The sequence below is a fragment of the Azolla caroliniana genome, unplaced genomic scaffold, assembly GCF_043228905.1.
Source record: "Azolla caroliniana isolate FFs.n. ecotype wild unplaced genomic scaffold, voAzoCaro1.0.p SCAF_249, whole genome shotgun sequence".
Classification (NCBI taxonomy): domain Eukaryota; kingdom Viridiplantae; phylum Streptophyta; class Polypodiopsida; order Salviniales; family Salviniaceae; genus Azolla; species Azolla caroliniana.
The window spans coordinates 1-17,308 of NW_028230684.1; the positions used below are offsets into that span (position 1 = coordinate 1).

At 36.6% G+C, this 17,308-nt stretch overlaps 2 protein-coding genes and 1 non-coding gene across 3 annotated transcripts; 1 reads left to right on the forward strand and 2 right to left on the reverse strand.

Annotated features, from left to right (window-relative positions):
* Nucleotides 1-1,294: 1,294 nt before the first annotated feature.
* On the reverse strand, nucleotides 1,295-4,701 carry LOC147848721 (nudix hydrolase 8-like). The gene is made up of 8 exons (XM_087338194.1): nucleotides 4,415-4,701; nucleotides 3,615-3,680; nucleotides 2,933-3,070; nucleotides 2,758-2,835; nucleotides 2,406-2,456; nucleotides 2,280-2,314; nucleotides 1,828-1,936; nucleotides 1,295-1,742 (listed from the first exon to the last, which is right to left on the reverse strand). The coding sequence occupies exons 1-8, from the start codon at nucleotides 4,565-4,567 to the stop codon at nucleotides 1,530-1,532; spliced, it is 843 nt and encodes a 280-aa protein (XP_087194320.1). The 5' UTR covers nucleotides 4,568-4,701; the 3' UTR covers nucleotides 1,295-1,529.
* A 4,578-nt stretch (nucleotides 4,702-9,279) lies between these two features.
* On the forward strand, nucleotides 9,280-9,364 carry TRNAY-GUA (transfer RNA tyrosine (anticodon GUA)). The gene is given in 2 exon segments: nucleotides 9,280-9,316; nucleotides 9,329-9,364. It is a non-coding gene; the product is annotated as a tRNA-Tyr (tRNA).
* A 1,114-nt stretch (nucleotides 9,365-10,478) lies between these two features.
* On the reverse strand, nucleotides 10,479-16,346 carry LOC147848723 (nudix hydrolase 8-like). Its single transcript, XM_087338193.1, has 8 exons — nucleotides 16,153-16,346; nucleotides 14,892-14,957; nucleotides 12,145-12,282; nucleotides 11,976-12,053; nucleotides 11,624-11,674; nucleotides 11,498-11,532; nucleotides 11,020-11,128; nucleotides 10,479-10,938 (listed from the first exon to the last, which is right to left on the reverse strand). The coding sequence occupies exons 1-8, from the start codon at nucleotides 16,303-16,305 to the stop codon at nucleotides 10,729-10,731; spliced, it is 840 nt and encodes a 279-aa protein (XP_087194319.1). The 5' UTR covers nucleotides 16,306-16,346; the 3' UTR covers nucleotides 10,479-10,728.
* Nucleotides 16,347-17,308: the final 962 nt, after the last annotated feature.

Consider the following 17,308-nt stretch of genomic DNA (forward strand, 5'->3'; position numbering starts at 1 on the left):
AAAGGCATTCATGAGAGTTTTTAGAACCCCTAACCCCCAATAAGACATGTAGGGCTGAAAATTTTCGAATGGAAAAGAGTTCCATAATATGAGAGTTTTCCTAGACTCGGCCAACAATTGATCAAATGAGGTTTGTGGACATTTCCTTGATCCAAACTCAATCACGACAAAGAAATTAAGTCATGGAGTGAACAAACACATTGGGGTTTGAAGATACAAAGAGTGAGAATGGAAAGAGATTGTTGAGGCCCATGGATCATTTGTAAATTTCAGTAAATAATGAAGCATTCATGAAATAAAATTTGAATAAAAGGAAATCCATTTTGATAGACCTTATCTAAATTAATAGACCTTGTAGGGGAAATCGGAAATCCTTTAGTTGCTTGTTCGGATCTACATACACGCCTAATTGGATATTTTACTATAGATATTGTTTCTTTTATATGGCAAATGAGATTGAGGTTTCCTTGTTTCTGTATAAAGTTTGTCATAAAAGGAAATCTATTTTCCTTATTGTAATGCACATATTGGTTTGAAGTGTAAAGGTGTCTGGCATGGAGAGGGAGTATTTGCAAATTGTTCTAATGGTATCGCATGAAACGCATAATTAACTATCAAAATATTGTTCTTAAAAAACATGGAGCTTACTAGTACTTGTTACAAGCATGTCACTCATTGTCTCGGTGAAATAACAAAAGAAAAGTGCATTGCCATTTCATGAATTTGATGTGCTTTGTCAAGTTCCCCACAGTGGAGGATGTCCAAAAGACCAATCACCAATCATATTTATGATTCAATCAACTTTCAAATCAAATTTATGCCTCTTATTACCTAGGGCCTCGAGCTTAATGCACATGGCTATGGTTGTACCCATATTAAATTACAACTAGGACGGTTGTTAACAAGATCTCTGCTTTGTGCTACATGCTATGGTGTTCAAATAACAAAATATTCCTTCTTTTAGAGAATTTATGATATTTCTATGAACCTTCTTTTAGAGAATTTATTTGTCTTGATTGCATGTATCTAGTAAAATGCAACCCATAATATATCCAGCATATTGTGTGCAACGTATCTCATTTTATATGCTCTCTTTAAGAATAACGTCTCTTCATTTACTCAAAAGTTTTAAAAAAGTGTCAAGTAAGGTACTTGTGTTAAAGATATCCATCTATTACAACACGACATCCAACTACTTGTTAAGATTTTAACATTTGTCTCATTCTTTTCTAACAGGATACAATCTAACCTTAAATTGGGCCCAAACAATGTGAGCTTATTCTGTAAACCAACATCATGGAATTTATTGGCATTAAAACATCTCCAATCATTTATGGTCAATCCAAAAACACACTAGCAAATGCTCTGGGTTAATATTACAACGCAAATCTTCTCCCACAAGAGAGCGGAAGGATGCATCATACACGTCAATATTATCATATTGTGCATTTGTCAAAACAAATGCTAAGTTGTGAAATATCACATTCCATATCATTTCTTGTTCAGATCCTAGAGAATCCAATACCATACTAAATGTTTGGTTCTGAATCATGGAAATCATCGATGTCGTGAATATTGTGATAGAAGAATGTCCCAGGCCTTCGGGGATTATGTGATAGACGTGTTGCCCCAAAACCTATATATTTCTCTTTCTGACAGGCTATCGCAATGTCTACAAACCTTGTGATCATCTCACTTTTAATAAGGGATGATTGATGTTTGAAATCATCTAAATGCATCCACTACACAGAACAAAATACCATCATTACCATGTGAATAGATAAAACAGTTTGAGCAAGAGTAAAGTGCTTCAGATTTATTAGATACCTTGGCTGCTGCTATTTCAGATTCCTGCACCACTATTTTCAATGATAACGGTTTCAAAAGACAAAGAAAGAAGAGATCTGACTTGCCAAATGCAACACCATGTACTTGCCTATCGAAAAAGAAATCAAAAGGAGAAAAAACATAATGAGTTCAAAACAAATTTTCATTACATAGATTGAAAGTCTAGATTTGCGTGATAATGGTGCAGCGATCTGAGAATCACATAAATGAGTTGCAAATAAAAGTGACCATAGAACGAAGAGTCCTTGTCCTAATCATAAAATCAACAACATATTATGCATTTTACATATACCTATATTTATAACCTCAGTACCATTACTTATTTACTTAGCATCCTTTAGGATACACAATGTATTCTCTCGCAATGGTACAAAGCAGGAATTATGTGCAACTGGAAAGATTTGAAACATTTGATAACTGTGACATCTGACCTGAAGCCAAGTACTTCAATGAACTGAGTTTGAACCTGTTACTCAACGCAATCATCAAAACTATTAGAAGATCTAAGCTGTTGTTATCCAGCTACTTTGTCTGAACAAAACCATAACATGACTTACAGATGTTTCCTCTTCTATTTCACGCACTATCCCATCCTTGATGTCTTCTCCCTGTGCATATAAAAGAATATATACATGGTTATTAGAAAATAATACATTTTTTGACAAGATTAGAGCATATATTATGAAAGAGAAACAAAAAATCACTACAACACCCACACCCAAAGGTGGGGTCATTCATAAAGCACGGGACTTACTGCCTATTTAATATGTGAGCCTATGCTTCCAACCAAACTTTGAGTAAGTATTCAGAAGATAAATTTAAATGCCTTCTTAAGCAATAAAGAAATTGCACATCCGCAAATTTTCCTAATTTTCTCAACAACGATGCTTTCTGATTATCATTGCTCACCATGTGTACCGTGCCACTTGGCACCTTCCAAAAACCAGTATCCTTTGTAGGGCCTGTTAGTTCTTGTACAACCAAGATCTAAGACAAAACTGATATATTTAGCAGCATAGGATTGTTGTCATATGGAGAAAAAAAAAGGATCTTCAGCACAATGTAGCGAAGAGTGATTATACACCTCATTTTTGTCATTTATTACAATTGCACCAACTCCAACTTGATGAGAAGCATTAGGAGGAAGTGTAGATGGACTCTCAGGAATCCAGTATGTAAGCATGATGTAGTCAGGTTCAGCATGGTGGTACACAAAGCCCTCCTGGAACACGTCATACAAAAGACTTATCATCATTACCAACGTAGACTTAAAATTGAGCAGAAGCCAAAGAATATGTTGATAAAGTAAGGCTCAGCATGGTGATGCACAAAGATCTCCTGGAGCGAAGCATTCAAAAGAGTTGTCCAAAAGAGTTGTCATCATTACAAATGTAGACCTAAAATTGAACTGAAGCTAAAGAATATTTTCAGGATACCTATCCCAGTATATCCATTCGTTTCCTTTCTATAAGTGGAGACAACATTAACAGGCTTTGAGTGCAACATGTCCTTGTTCTGATTGCAAGAAATTGAAGTATTCTAAGTTACACTAGTAATATAAAAAAGGAAAATATCTCTGTATCATTTCTGGCATGTCTTTAAACCATAACAAAAGGTATAACTATAAAACTACCTCAAATATGCAGCATAAAGTCGTCCAAATGCAATGATTAGTTCTATGAGATTTCTAATTGCTTCTCTTCATGCAATTTACATATGTTACTAAAATCAACAAACGATGCTCTAAATTTAAAGAACTATTTTACCTCAATAGCAGGATGGACAAGGTTTGAATTCTTAATCGGTAACTTTAGCCATATCCCTCTAAAGGACTGCAAGAAACCAAACATTCAATCAAACAAATCTGAAATGTTATGCAGCAAACAAAAACTCTATATTGCACTCAATTATTTACTACATAATTATCATGGTTATACATAATGCCATGTGGAATGGATCTATGCTTCGTCATACTACATTAGCTCCCTCCATATGTAGGCCAAGAAATAGGAGAAAAATGTATACCATAGATTTCCAGAATTGTTTCTCTACTCCAGATTATAATTCTACACTCCAAATCATCAATATGGAGGGCAGAGCATGTGGGCAAGCAATTAAGATATTTGACAACGTGCCCCTAGCAAGATACAACACCAGTTGCCAACTTCCTAGTAATAGGTAGAGTGAGAACACAAAATGAACACGTACACCGTTTGGGAGAGTGCTCTCTGACCATTTATGGTCAGATGGGATATATTAGCTCCTCTAAAGTTGTAGATCCTTGAATTAAAAATCCACTGAAAGGGTGCCAAAATCTTCACAGTTAACAATGCCCTGAGTTGGCTCTGACAATTGGGCATGTAACAATGTGAAACGGGGCATTGGGGGCAAAAGTGATGAGAGTAGTCGAGTATGCGCATGCATTGGTAATGTTCTTGAACATCATGAGTCTCTATTCACTTTCACAGGTATTACATGAAATGTAATATTTATGGTCTCACGGGTCATATTTGATCTCAGAAGACAATAAAAAAAATCTATATATCTATCTATCTCACGCATGTACCTTTGCTCTCCAGTGATCCATAGATACTCTGAGACGCTCGATGAAGTGAGAAGGATCTGCAGGAAAGTCAGCTGAATCGACGATGAAGCCACCATAGCGATCTTCTTTACCTGAGAAGATTAGAAGATCTTTGTCTGAGCTACTGGAGTCCATGGTCGGGCGTTCAGATAAAATAGGGAGGCAGGCATGAGGAAAGAAGGAAGCATTTTGGATTTATATAAGGAATCGACGACACAGACACAGACACAGACACAGAATCAGTCTTTGAAAGAGACTCGTAGGGGCAGCAAGGCAGAATTAAACTAAGGAGCTTCACTTGCGTTTGTTTGGTACACCAAGCTCCAATAATGAATGGGTCACTACAATCCATATGTATCTTATGCATGTATGTTATGTTATGTTATGTTATGTTATGTTATGTTATGTTATGTTATGTTATGTTATGTTATGTATGTATGTATGTATGTATGTATGTATGTATGTATGTATGTATGTATGTATGTGTATGCATGTATGTTATGTTATGTATGTATGTATGTTATGATATGCATGTATGTATGTTATGATATGTATGCATGTATGTATGTATGTACGTGTGTGTGTGTGTGTGTGTGTGTGTGTGTGTACATTATATAGTGTTAACTCTTAAGCACAACCTCACCAAATCATAAGAGAGGGCTGGCGAGGGAATCGCGGCCACGAACAGGGCAAAATAGCGCGTCAATATTAACATGCCCTATTTTGACCACCACTTATATCATAGAGCGCTCTTCACCAGATAAAAGTACTAACGAGATAAAGTAACATAATAATTGTTGAAGAGAATAGCCTAGTGAAGCGCGCCAACCATAACGCGCCCAATTCGGATTGCCTCTATCACCAGTCGCCTTACTCTCTATCTGGAGACGCTCGACTATCTCAATGCAGGTGCCCTACTCAAATTAGATGCCTGACCCACTCTGAGTTAGTCGGCCGACTCAAATCGGACACCCAACTCAAATTCAAACATGAAATTCTTCAAAAAGGAAAATTTTGACATAAAAAATGTGACACCAAATTTCCACTAAGAAAACCTCAATCTTCAATTACACAAAACGTAAAACTTAAAACTTCAAATTACAAAATGTTTAAAATCTAACATCACAAAATGTCTACAATCCAAGTCCAAAACCCTACGGATGAAAACTGAATCCAACATAAGCAATGATTATGGCTGATGTGGGGATGATGGCAAAATTCAACCACAATTTTTGCAGCAATCAACATACGAGTCCCTGGAGGTCAAGGTCAAGCCATCACAATGCAAACATGGAACCTTCTCAGTCTCATATATTGGCAACCACCGCCTAGCCCAACTGGCACCTCTATGTAGTTTTCTAGTGTAGGATTTTGGAAGTGTTTGGGGAGCTGCCAATAAGTTCTTACGAGATGTTGATTGTCGCTCCTCTTTTCACACCAATTTGTTGCTTCCGACTTCTAAGTAAATGCTTACATTTACTTACTAGGTCTTGGCAATCACAATATGAGCATTGGGGCAAAACATTGTACCATAGATTGAAATTGGGCATGCTCAATATTCAAAACTAATATTGGTTCTCATCCACTATACGCATTTTGTTGGTAGTTGACACATACCTTTCGAGTATCCTCTCGGCCTCTTTAAGTCTTGACCTTTGATCCCTACAATTTGCATTGGGTGCAAACCTACCACTCACATATTTTCTATTGTTGCATTTACCATTCTATGACGGTCCCTCCGATGCAAGTGTTGGTTTCACTGTCCCCAATTAAGCCATGCACTAGATCAGTAATAGATCTGTTTATTCTTCCTCTCAAGGAAATATACTCGATTCGGTAATGCAATGCATGAGTTTACACATCTGTTGATGGAGATGGCTGAATCTCTCGGCAACACTTACTTCGAGCAACAAGTTGTCCACGCATTATTTTTTTGCGTGGAACTGACACAACAAAAGGCAACAATGTGTTTGCAACCATTGCCATTTGCAACAATCCAAGATTGACGGTCTTGAGCAACCACATTATATATAACATTGTATGGTCTCCAACATTTATCGATCACCATTGCATTTGGCCTCACTTTGGGCATCCTTGCGAATATGACTTGCAAGCAAGTTTTGAGTGCAATTTGCTCATGGTCTAACCCCTTATTAGAACTACATATCATGTACCGTAATGGGATCCCAATCCCTATGGCATTTGGGGCAACCGCAACATATAATGGTATAGCTCGAATTGGTTTGTTTTAAACTTTGAGTCAATTTCCCAAGAGTTGTTTTGCGAAAAATCCCCACACATTTCCAACATCTGTTTATCTTGAATTATCAAGATAAATGGTTGCCTGGTGAGAGATCATGGTTCACCAAGCAAGTAGGGTTGGACATGAGCCACTTTCCCAAGATCTCGGAGTGCATAGGAATCTTGCATCATCCATGACCATTCAACCTCTGTCATGACACTCCCGATTTTCTACGTTATGGACCTCCTTTGGTATCATATGGACTAGCCTTGGACTTGTGATATGCCTCTCTACACAGGCTCATTCGTGCAACATGTCGTGCACACCCAACATCAAATACTAGGTCATCTTTGCAACAAATTATGACATTTCGGCAAATGGTACACATCCCGTCTACTACTTGGTACATGACCATTATGAAGTTCATATATTGAAATGGTCATGGTCCCCCGCTCAACCCACCCTGTCAATAATTCGCACGTCAACATGGAAGGTACACCCACATCAAGATGTGCCCCTACATCATCAAGTGGAAGGATTCGCATGTCGCGACGTCCCAATGCAATTACAACCATACCTAGTCACGCACATACCCTTTTGGACCCCTTTTCGAAAGCGTGTGTGATACTTGGTTTGAACATTGTTGAGCATATCATCTACATTTAGGGATTCTACCTCAATCACTTCAATGGGACTAGTCTTGCTATATTTAACGACACGTAATGCTCCATAGAATAAGGTGGAAGCTTTTCTAGTGTGTACAAAACTATCGTAGAAAAGACACAACGTTGACTCTACTTTCCACTACCCTATGTGTAACCAATAACTAATCTTTTGCATTGTAATCCCATGTTCTCTTGGGAGTTGGGAATAACACTACAAATATATAATAGTGTTTATATGTTTATCGACATGTTTGAACTATTGCAAATGAGGACTCACTATATAAACAAAACTCAATGGTCTCAAAATGTGGAAACCAAACATCAATAGAATTAGCTTTCGTTTGTCCATGATGCATAACACCAATAAAAGAATCCCCATATTCTATAAAATGCGCGACAAGACAACGAAAACCCAAAAGACTTGTATAAAAATTGCATATGTTGTGATTTGATGAAGAGAAAAAACATATGCAAATTAAATTGAAGAAGAAACGATATATCTAGAAGTGCATATATAATACCATCAACATTTGAATTGTCTTGTCGCGTCCCTCCTCCAGATCCATAGGATTGCTTTTTGCCAACAAAGTATACAACTCCGTAAGGCCTCAGACACTGCTATCACATCCAAGCTCAGAATCGGCACATTAAAAAGGTTCTTTTTTTCTCTTCTAGTAGGGGCAATCTAGGAAAGTTTGATTCCTAGATTTTATCAATTGTAGAGCACATATAGAATGTGAAATTTTAATTTCAAAGCTTCCATTAACCAATTGCCGCCATGATGCTTGAAACCCATCCATACATTTCCATAAAAAGCCATGGTTGATCTTGTCGTTACACTACTCTCAATAACAAAAAATTTCTATCTATCAAATGCATATCCAAATTCAAAACACCACCATCACCTAGTCGTTGGATGTAGCCAAATGATCCCATATAACCCCTCACTTATCCTTCTTCTACCACAAAATGAACTAAAGAGGCTACAACACCGCTTACAATCTCTTCTTAAACCAAGGAAGTGAAAGCAAAAAATACAATATCATGGGTTCCATAATAAATTGCACTACTTGAAGTTGTGTATGAAATCCCCATGATTGAGTTTTCCGATGCATAAACTTGTCCCCCGACTTATTGTCAATCCATTCAATCAAGTATATTATGGCACATTGACCTCCAATAGATACTCCCAAGTGTCTAAATCTTGAACCTTTCGTGATTATAGACCTCTACCATTTCACACTTTCTAAATCCGTTTCAGTGCAAGAGATAAGATGATACTTCCTCGGACACATGCATATGTTTTCAAGATTTCTTTTGAGTCTTGTACAAACATAAAGGAATTTTTAGCCAAAGCATGTGCCACTAATTGTCTTGTAGAATAAAACCACATGTTGCAAAAGACAATGACAAAGGATGCAAGAGGATTTAAGCAAATAACAATGGACTAAGTATGTATACTTGTCCCTTCAATTTAGTGAGAGGGATATTTCGTGTGACATTGTCATCTCTCTTATTACAAGAGATCCACCTCCTCCAATTTTTATGCACTGTGAAGCCAAGGCAAACTTGTCCTAGACTTGGGATACTGTTCTCAAGCTTTTCATTTGAGGCATGTAACAACTTCAAGGAATCGTTCACTAGCAAATTATCTTTTCAATGAAATGTGTAACCCCACAATATCACCGCAAATGGTAGGACTTGATGACATTAACAACAAAGGGTGTGTAGCAATGAGAAATAATGAAGGATTGAGAGGATCGAGACTTGATCATAGCGAAGCAACAAAGTGACGAACAAACACATTGGGGTTTGAGGATACGATGAATGGCAATCGAAAGAGAGAGTTGGGGCCTATGTTTGTAAATTTGAGCAAATAATGAAGCATTCATCTTATAGAATTTCAATAATTAAATAGTCTTTAACTAATAAGATCAAAACCGACCTTAGCTCAGTTGGTAGAGCGGAGGACTGTAGTGGTAAACTGAAATCCTTAGGTCGCTGGTTCGAATCCGGCAGGTCGGATTCATAAGATTGCCTCTTTTGGGTGGCTTTTTTTACATTGCAAATCAGATCAAGTTCTCCTCATTTTTGTTTAAAGTTTGCCATCATAAGATATTCTTTCTCTTATCGGTTACTTTTATATGACAAATCATATTAAAGTTCCCTTGATTTTGTCCTCATTAGAGTTCCTTTTCCCTTATCACAGGCACATTGATTTGGATTGTAAAGGCCTCTAGCGTTGGAGCTGGATTATTTGCAAATTGTTCTAGTGTTTTCACATGAAACTCAATGTTAATTGTCAAAAATTTGCTCTCAAATAGCATGAACCTTATTATTACTTGTTATAAGCATGCCGCTCATTGACCTGGTGAGATAATAAAAGAAAAGAGCAATGCTAATTAATGAATATGATGTACTTTTCCTCATATTACCTTGGGCCTCCAGCTTGAAACACATGGCTATGGTTCTACATAGAAACATGTAAATTAGGGGCATGTTTAACATTCTGATCTTGATCCATTAAAACAAGCTTTGCAAATCTCCAAAGTAGGTTAACTCCATGCCCAACGTTCCAACCTCATTGAGATACAAACATGAGAACTAGGATGGTCATTAATAAGATCTATACACCTTTGTTTAACATGTTTAAAATAAGCTTTGCAAATCTCCAAAGTAGGTTAGCCCCATGCTTCAATCTCATTGACATACAAACATGACAACTAGGATGGTCGTTAATAAGATCTATACACCTTTGAATGTAACAAGTAGGTTTTTTCAATTCTAGAGAGCCTCTGCTTGACCATATGCTATGGTGTTCAAATAACAAAAAGGTTACCTCTGCATGGTATCTATCTAACTACTTTGAGAGAATTTGTTTATCTTGATTGCACATTTACAGTAAAATGCATATCATAGTATCCAGCATATTTTGTACAACATATCTCATTTTATATGCTCTCCCTTTAAGAAGAAAGTCTCTTCACTTTTTCAACTTTTAAAAAACGTTTCAAGTAAGGTATTCGTGAGAAAGATATCCATTCGTGGAGTACACTACAACATCCAACTACTTGTTATGTTATTACCTTTGCCCAGGCTAAAGTCTAGCCTTAAATTTGCCCAAAACAAGATGAGCATATTGTCTAAACCAACCTCGTTGTATTATTGGCATTAAAGAATCTCCAATCGTTTTATGGTCAATCCAAAAATACACTAGGAAAATGCTGTCATAGTACAAATTAAATACTCTCTCATAAGAGAGCAAAAGAATCCTTCATAAACATCAACATTATCAGATGTGCATTTGTCAAAACAAATGCTGAGTTGTGAAATATCATATTCTATATCATTTCTTGTTCAGATCCTATTGAATCCAATACCATACTAAATCATACTCTGATGTTTGGTTCTGAATCAAGGAACTCATTGATGTCGTGAATATTGTGATAGAAGAAACTTCGGGGATTATGAGATAGACGTGTTGCCCCAAAACCTCTGTATTTCTCTTTCTGATGGGCTGTTGCAATGTCTACAAACTTTGTGACCAACTCACTTTTAATAAGGGTTGATTGACGTTTGAAATCATCTAAATGCATCCACTACACAAAACAAAATGCCATCATCATCATCATGTGCATAGATAAAACAGTCTTAGCTAGTGCTTCACACTTATAACATACCTTGGCTGCTGCTATTTCAGATTCCTGCACCACTATTTTCGATGATAACGGTTTCAAAACACAAAGAAAAAAGAGATCCGACTTGCCAAATGCAACATCATGTGCTTGCCTATAGAAAAAGAAATCACCAGGAGATAAACATAACGAGTTCAAAACACATTTCCATTATTCATAGATTGAAAGAATTTTTCTGAGACTAAAGCCTAGATTTGAGTGATGATGGTGCACCAAATGATGGAAACCATAAATGAGTTGCAAATAAAAGTGAGCATAGAACGAAGAGTCCTTGTCCTAATCAGAGGGTCACCAAGATATTATACATTTTACATATACCTATATTTATACTCTCAGTGACATTATCTATTTATTTAGCATCCTTTAGGATGCACAAGGTATTGTCTATCTCTCACAATGGTTAAAAGCAGGAATTATGTGCAACTGGAAAGATTTGAAACATTTGATAGTTGAGACACCTGACCTGACGCCAAGTACTTCAATGAACTCAGTTTGAACCTGTTATTCAGAGCAATCATCAAAACTAATAGAAGATCTACTCTGTCGTTATCCAGCTACTTTGTCTGAAAAAAACCATAACATGACTTACAGATGTTTCCTCTTCTACTTCACGCACTATCCCATCCTTGATGTCTTCTCCCTGTCCATATAAAACAATATATACATGGTTATTAAAAAGTATTAGGTTTTTCAAACAAGATTCGAGCATATATTATGAAAGAGAAACAAAAAATCACTACAACACCCACACCCAAAGGTGGGGTCATTCATAAAGCACGGGACTTACTGCCTATTTAATATGTGAGCCTATGCTTCCAACCAAACTTTGAGTAAGTATTCAGAAGATAAATTTAAGTGCCTTCTTAAGCAATAAAGAAATTGCACACCGCAAATTTTCCTATTTTTCTCAACAACAAATCTTTCTTATTACCATTGCTCACCATGTGTACCATACCGGTTGGCACCTTCCAAAAACCAGTATCCTTTGTAGGGCCCGTTAGTTCTTGTACAACCAAGATCTAAGAGAAAACTGATAGATTTTAGCGGCATAGGATTGTCATATGCAGAAAAACAATCTTCAGCATATTGTAGCAAAGGGTGATTATACACCTCATTTTTGTCATTTATTACAATTGCACCAGCTCCAACTTGATGAGAAGCATTAGGAGGAAGCGTAGATGGACTTTCAGGAATCCAGTATGTAAGCATAATGAAGTCAGGTTCAGCATGGTGATACACAAAGCCCTCCTGGAACACATTATACAAAAGACTTATCATCATTACAAATGTAGACTTAAAATTGAGCGGAAGCCAAAGAATGGCTCAGCATGGTGATGCACAAAGACCTCGTGTGTAGCATTCAAAAGAAAAAAAGCTTTCCTATCTAAAAGAAGCACACTCAAGGGTGACAAAATATATTTAGATGATGATTCACTCTAATTCAATTGACACATTGTAAAAAAAACATGCCATGAGTGCTCGATGCAAGAAAGGAAGGAAAATGGGTTGTATATAGAGATGGCAAGGTCATTATTATGGAGAAGAGAGCCGCATGACGATGTAAGGAATTGCAATGGCTCTCTAAGGACAGATGTCGGGTATTTTGAAGATACCTTATAGAACACAGATATTGCTAGGTATACGGAGACCCAGCAATGCATAGCTAGTAAACTCCCCAATGTACAAGGATATAAATGGGAATTAGTATGTCGTCCTCAACCACAAACACTAGGAAACATTAGAGGCTCAGGATGAGTGGCTATGTTGTACAAAAAGGAGCTCCATGAGAGAGTGCATGTTGTGCATAGGGATATAGATTCATGTTATATGCGAATACATATCAAAAGAGGGGATCTTATGGAACTATATATGGTAATTTACTTTCGATCTACCAAATCACTAAGCAAGGTTATAATGTCTACTTTGATAGCTCAGTTTTGGAAGTCATTGACACCAACAGCCTACAAATTGTAGCTAGTGGCACACAGAAGGGCAGCCTCAGGGCCAGGATCATGATGGATTGGTAGGTGAGCACTTTATCTATGCCCATGACATCTTGCTCCCATTGCTTGCACAGAACTTTAATAGAGTTGTGCATGAAGGTTTCCCTACTAGATGGCCAGAAAATCCCATTGTGTAAATCCTCAAGAGTGGAGATCCATGATGCTGGTCAACTATAGGATAATCATGATTGGAGATTACTTGGCTAAACTATATGGCTCGATCCCACAGTCAGAATTGAGTATATCGGCAGAGCAAAATGGTTGTCGTTCAGCTGGACAGGCAGGCTTTTGGAATGGGTCCATAACTTTGGATCACATATTGACCCTCCAATCCCTTATTGAGGAGGGCCGACCCCATAATAAGAGGATTTATTGCTGCTTAGTGGATTTCAAAAAAGCCTTTGACACCAACACTCCTCTATGGAGTAGAAACATTGGAACCAAGTCTTAACAAGGCAAATAACTGGAAAGATTTAGAGAGACTTTTAGTCTCAACGATTGCCTGCATGATAATAAGCAAAGCATGAGCGCCCCATGATATAATCTGGGCAGAGATAGGAGCAACCCCTATAATCACCGAGGCATTATTACAATTAGTGACCCATAACCAATGGCTTTGGAGCTTCCTAAAGGAAGGTACTCAAGGTTGGTACTTATGTCATCAAAACAACTTGCTGAACATGGAGACATTCATTGTTGGTACACTGAATTGCAACAATGGTTCAAGTCACATGGCATAAGCATAAATGCACTACCCCCAATCCAATAGAGCTTGGATTGTCCCCATCTAAACATGACCAAAGTGGGAAAAAATACAATGATCCGAACTGATATTATTAACTTCGAAAACAAGATAACATGAATCAGCCCCAAAATATCACTTAGTACGAAGATGGCCCACTATAAGACACACTTTTTACACACATTGAAGAATGGATTCATCACCAAGCAATCTTATATGGACATCTATTCTATCGCTGCGCAGTGTGATAGGACAGCTGCGAACTTCATCAGCAAGTGGATTGAGGTTGGCAGATATGCATGAATACCTCTAGAAGACGGAATTTACCAATTGTGTCATCAGCAAGTGGAATCTGAAGAACACTATGTTTGTCACTTCAAAGTTTTTTATGTAATAAGAGGCAGATATTGCCTCTTTAAACAAAGGTTTGGCCCTCAAGCAAGGTAATGGAATATGAGAACCAACAGGCTTTGAATTTTTCTTGCTAGTACCCAAGAGATACAGGGAAAAGTTATTGAAGGACAACAGTACAGCCACACAAGCTCATCAACAAAGAACTACTATAACTTTCTTTACGCCCATCACTTCTACTCATGCTACAAGCCAATCAAGGGCTACATAAATGGGTTCCTAAACAAGACACAGCAAAGGCGTTACAATAGATCAGGAAATAGTAATTTGTTGTGCACATAGGCCCCAACCCACCCCATGGACCATAATCTCACCAACCTTGTAATCGAAAAATAAAGGCTATTATCCCCCGTCATCATGGGTACTTCCCTCACTTCAGAGACATCTCCATTCTTGATTGACCTATCCTAAAGATCTTTCGAAGAAAAAAATTACAATATATATGACTCGAGAATCTTACATGTACCGATAACAAGATTCTTTAGTTTCTTTTTATCTTATTTACTTTTTATACTTACTAACATTTATTTATTTTGATTTGTTCTCAACGATGAGATAACACTTAAGATGCAATATCTTGTTTGCTCTTATAGGCCATTTTGGCCTCTTAAAAGATGTTAATATTTCTTTCTTTCTTCCAGCAACTCAAATATGTTACTCAAATCAACAAAAGATGTTCTATATTTAAAGAACTACTTTACCTCCACAGCAGGATGGACAAGGTTTGAATTCTTAATCGGTAGCTTCAGCCATATCCCTCTAAACGACTGCAAGAAACCAAACATTTAATCGAACAAATCTGACACATTATGCAGCAAACAAAAACTCTATATTTCAATATCATAGACTTCACATCAAGGAGGGGTGTGTGTGTGTGTGTGTGTGTGTGTGTGTGTGTGTGTGTGTGTGTGTGTGTGTGAAAAGTATCTGGACATAAAATACTGCATACAGGATAAATTTTAAATTATTAATTTGAAATTTTGATTACAACATTTAAAGGGGAGTAATTTACTTGCTAAATACCAGAATAGACATTCTTATTTATAGATAGTGCATGCCATAATTCTTGTTTTTCAATGCTTCAGTTAATGCAATGTAATTAAGATAAATGCACAAGTAAACTCTACTCTTCCAGAACATAAATTGCCTCAACGTGGAGTCAGATATTTACCGCTCAACAAATGATGTTTATACATGATGCCATGTGTGGAATTAATGGATTTATGCTTGGTCATGATACATTAGCTCCATATTAGGGCTAAGAAATTGGTGAAAATGTAGACCATGACACTTTGAGAGTCATATCTCTACTCCAGATTATAAGGCTACACTCCCAATCATCAGTGAAGAGAGCAGAGCAGGTGGGCAAGAAATTAAGATATTTGACATAGTGCCCAAGCAAGATACAATACCAGCTGCCATACTTGTTCATTTTACACCTCTGGTGCTTTTCTCACTTCAAGACCTCTACATACTTGTTCAGCTCATGTTGGTGATATTTCAAAGGCAGAAGTTTCAGTCCATCCAGGCTCAGAATCTTAAGTGCTTAAAGGATGAGATTATTTGATACTGTAGGCAGTTTTAGTAATTGAGTTATATCTATATGGGTTAGTTCTTCAAAAAAATGAGACCACGTTTTAAGACATGGTCTCTCATTCGGTCTAGTGGGCTGTTCAGGTCTCTTAAAAGAAGTTAACCCATTTCCCTCTCTAATTGTACAGTAGTCTCCAATGCCTAAGGGTATCAAACACCAGCTTATGCGATGGGGAGGGTAAAGTTATAGATCTTTGAGTGAAAATCCACAAAAAGGGTGCCAAAATCTTCGCAGTTAACAATGCCCCAAGTTGGCTCTGACAAACTGGGCATGTAAGGAATCTCTCTCTCTCTCTCTCTCTCTCTCTCTCTCTCTCTCTCTCTCTCTCTCTCTCTCTCACACACACACACACATACATACACGTGTACCTTTGCTCTCCAGTGATCCATAGATACTCTGAGACGCTCGATGAAGTGAGAAGGAACGGTAGGGAAGTCAGCTGAATTGACGATGAAGCCACCATAGCTATCTTCAGTACCTGTGAAGATCAGCGGATCTTCGTGTGAGCTACAGGAGTCCATGATCCACGTTAAAGGACAAACAAAGGAAGCATTTTGGCATTTATCTAAAAAGCATTGTCGTCGACACAGGAGATACAGAATCTGTCTGAGAGAGAAAGAGGCTCTTAGCACCACCAAAGGGAGCATTAAATTCACACGCTTCTCTTGCTTTTGATCTGTAATTCAATATATGTATATTATATATTCGCTTTTCACATATAAAGTACATATAAATTCCCATTTTTATGTGAGAGACCCCTACAAATTACAAATTATGCATGTCGATTTGACATCCCAAAATTCTATTTTCCATTATATACATACATATTGTGGTGTGCATGTGGCTGGTTTTGATCTCTTTATGTGCACTTCACATTATGTCACTTATTATAGATACTATAATGTGTGTATAATAATATATTTATACTATGTATATGTTTTTTCTTCTAAAAAATTATATGTTTTTTATAACAGGCTAAAAATAATATCATCATCATCATGATTCATCATCATATATGTAATTATATATATTCTTTTATTCTTTACTAATAATATTAGTTGAAATTTTAAACAATAACCTTTATTAAATACTCTTGAGAGTGTAAACTCTAGGTTTGATTTTAATGTTTTAAGTTTTAAGTTAAAACTAAATTGTTTACTTACCTAAAATTTTAAGTTAAAACAAAATATTTCACTAACCTTTTTTTCATACTTATTAGTAAAAACATTTAACACAATATTTATTTTAGGCATTTCATTATCTTTTCTTTTCAAAAAAACATATCTTTCCATTACTTTTAAAAAGCATATCAGCTACAAAATACAAAATAGATGGAAAAGAAATACAAATTAGTTTTATATTATCTTTGTGAGGTAGTTATGTTTATTTGTGCATCTTTGTGTACTTTCTATAGTAATGAAATGTATAACAATGAAGCATTATATAGAGCTTTTCATTATTAAAATTTGTATTTCAAATGACATGTTAGCTTCTGCACTCTCATGTCATATGACATACATCTTT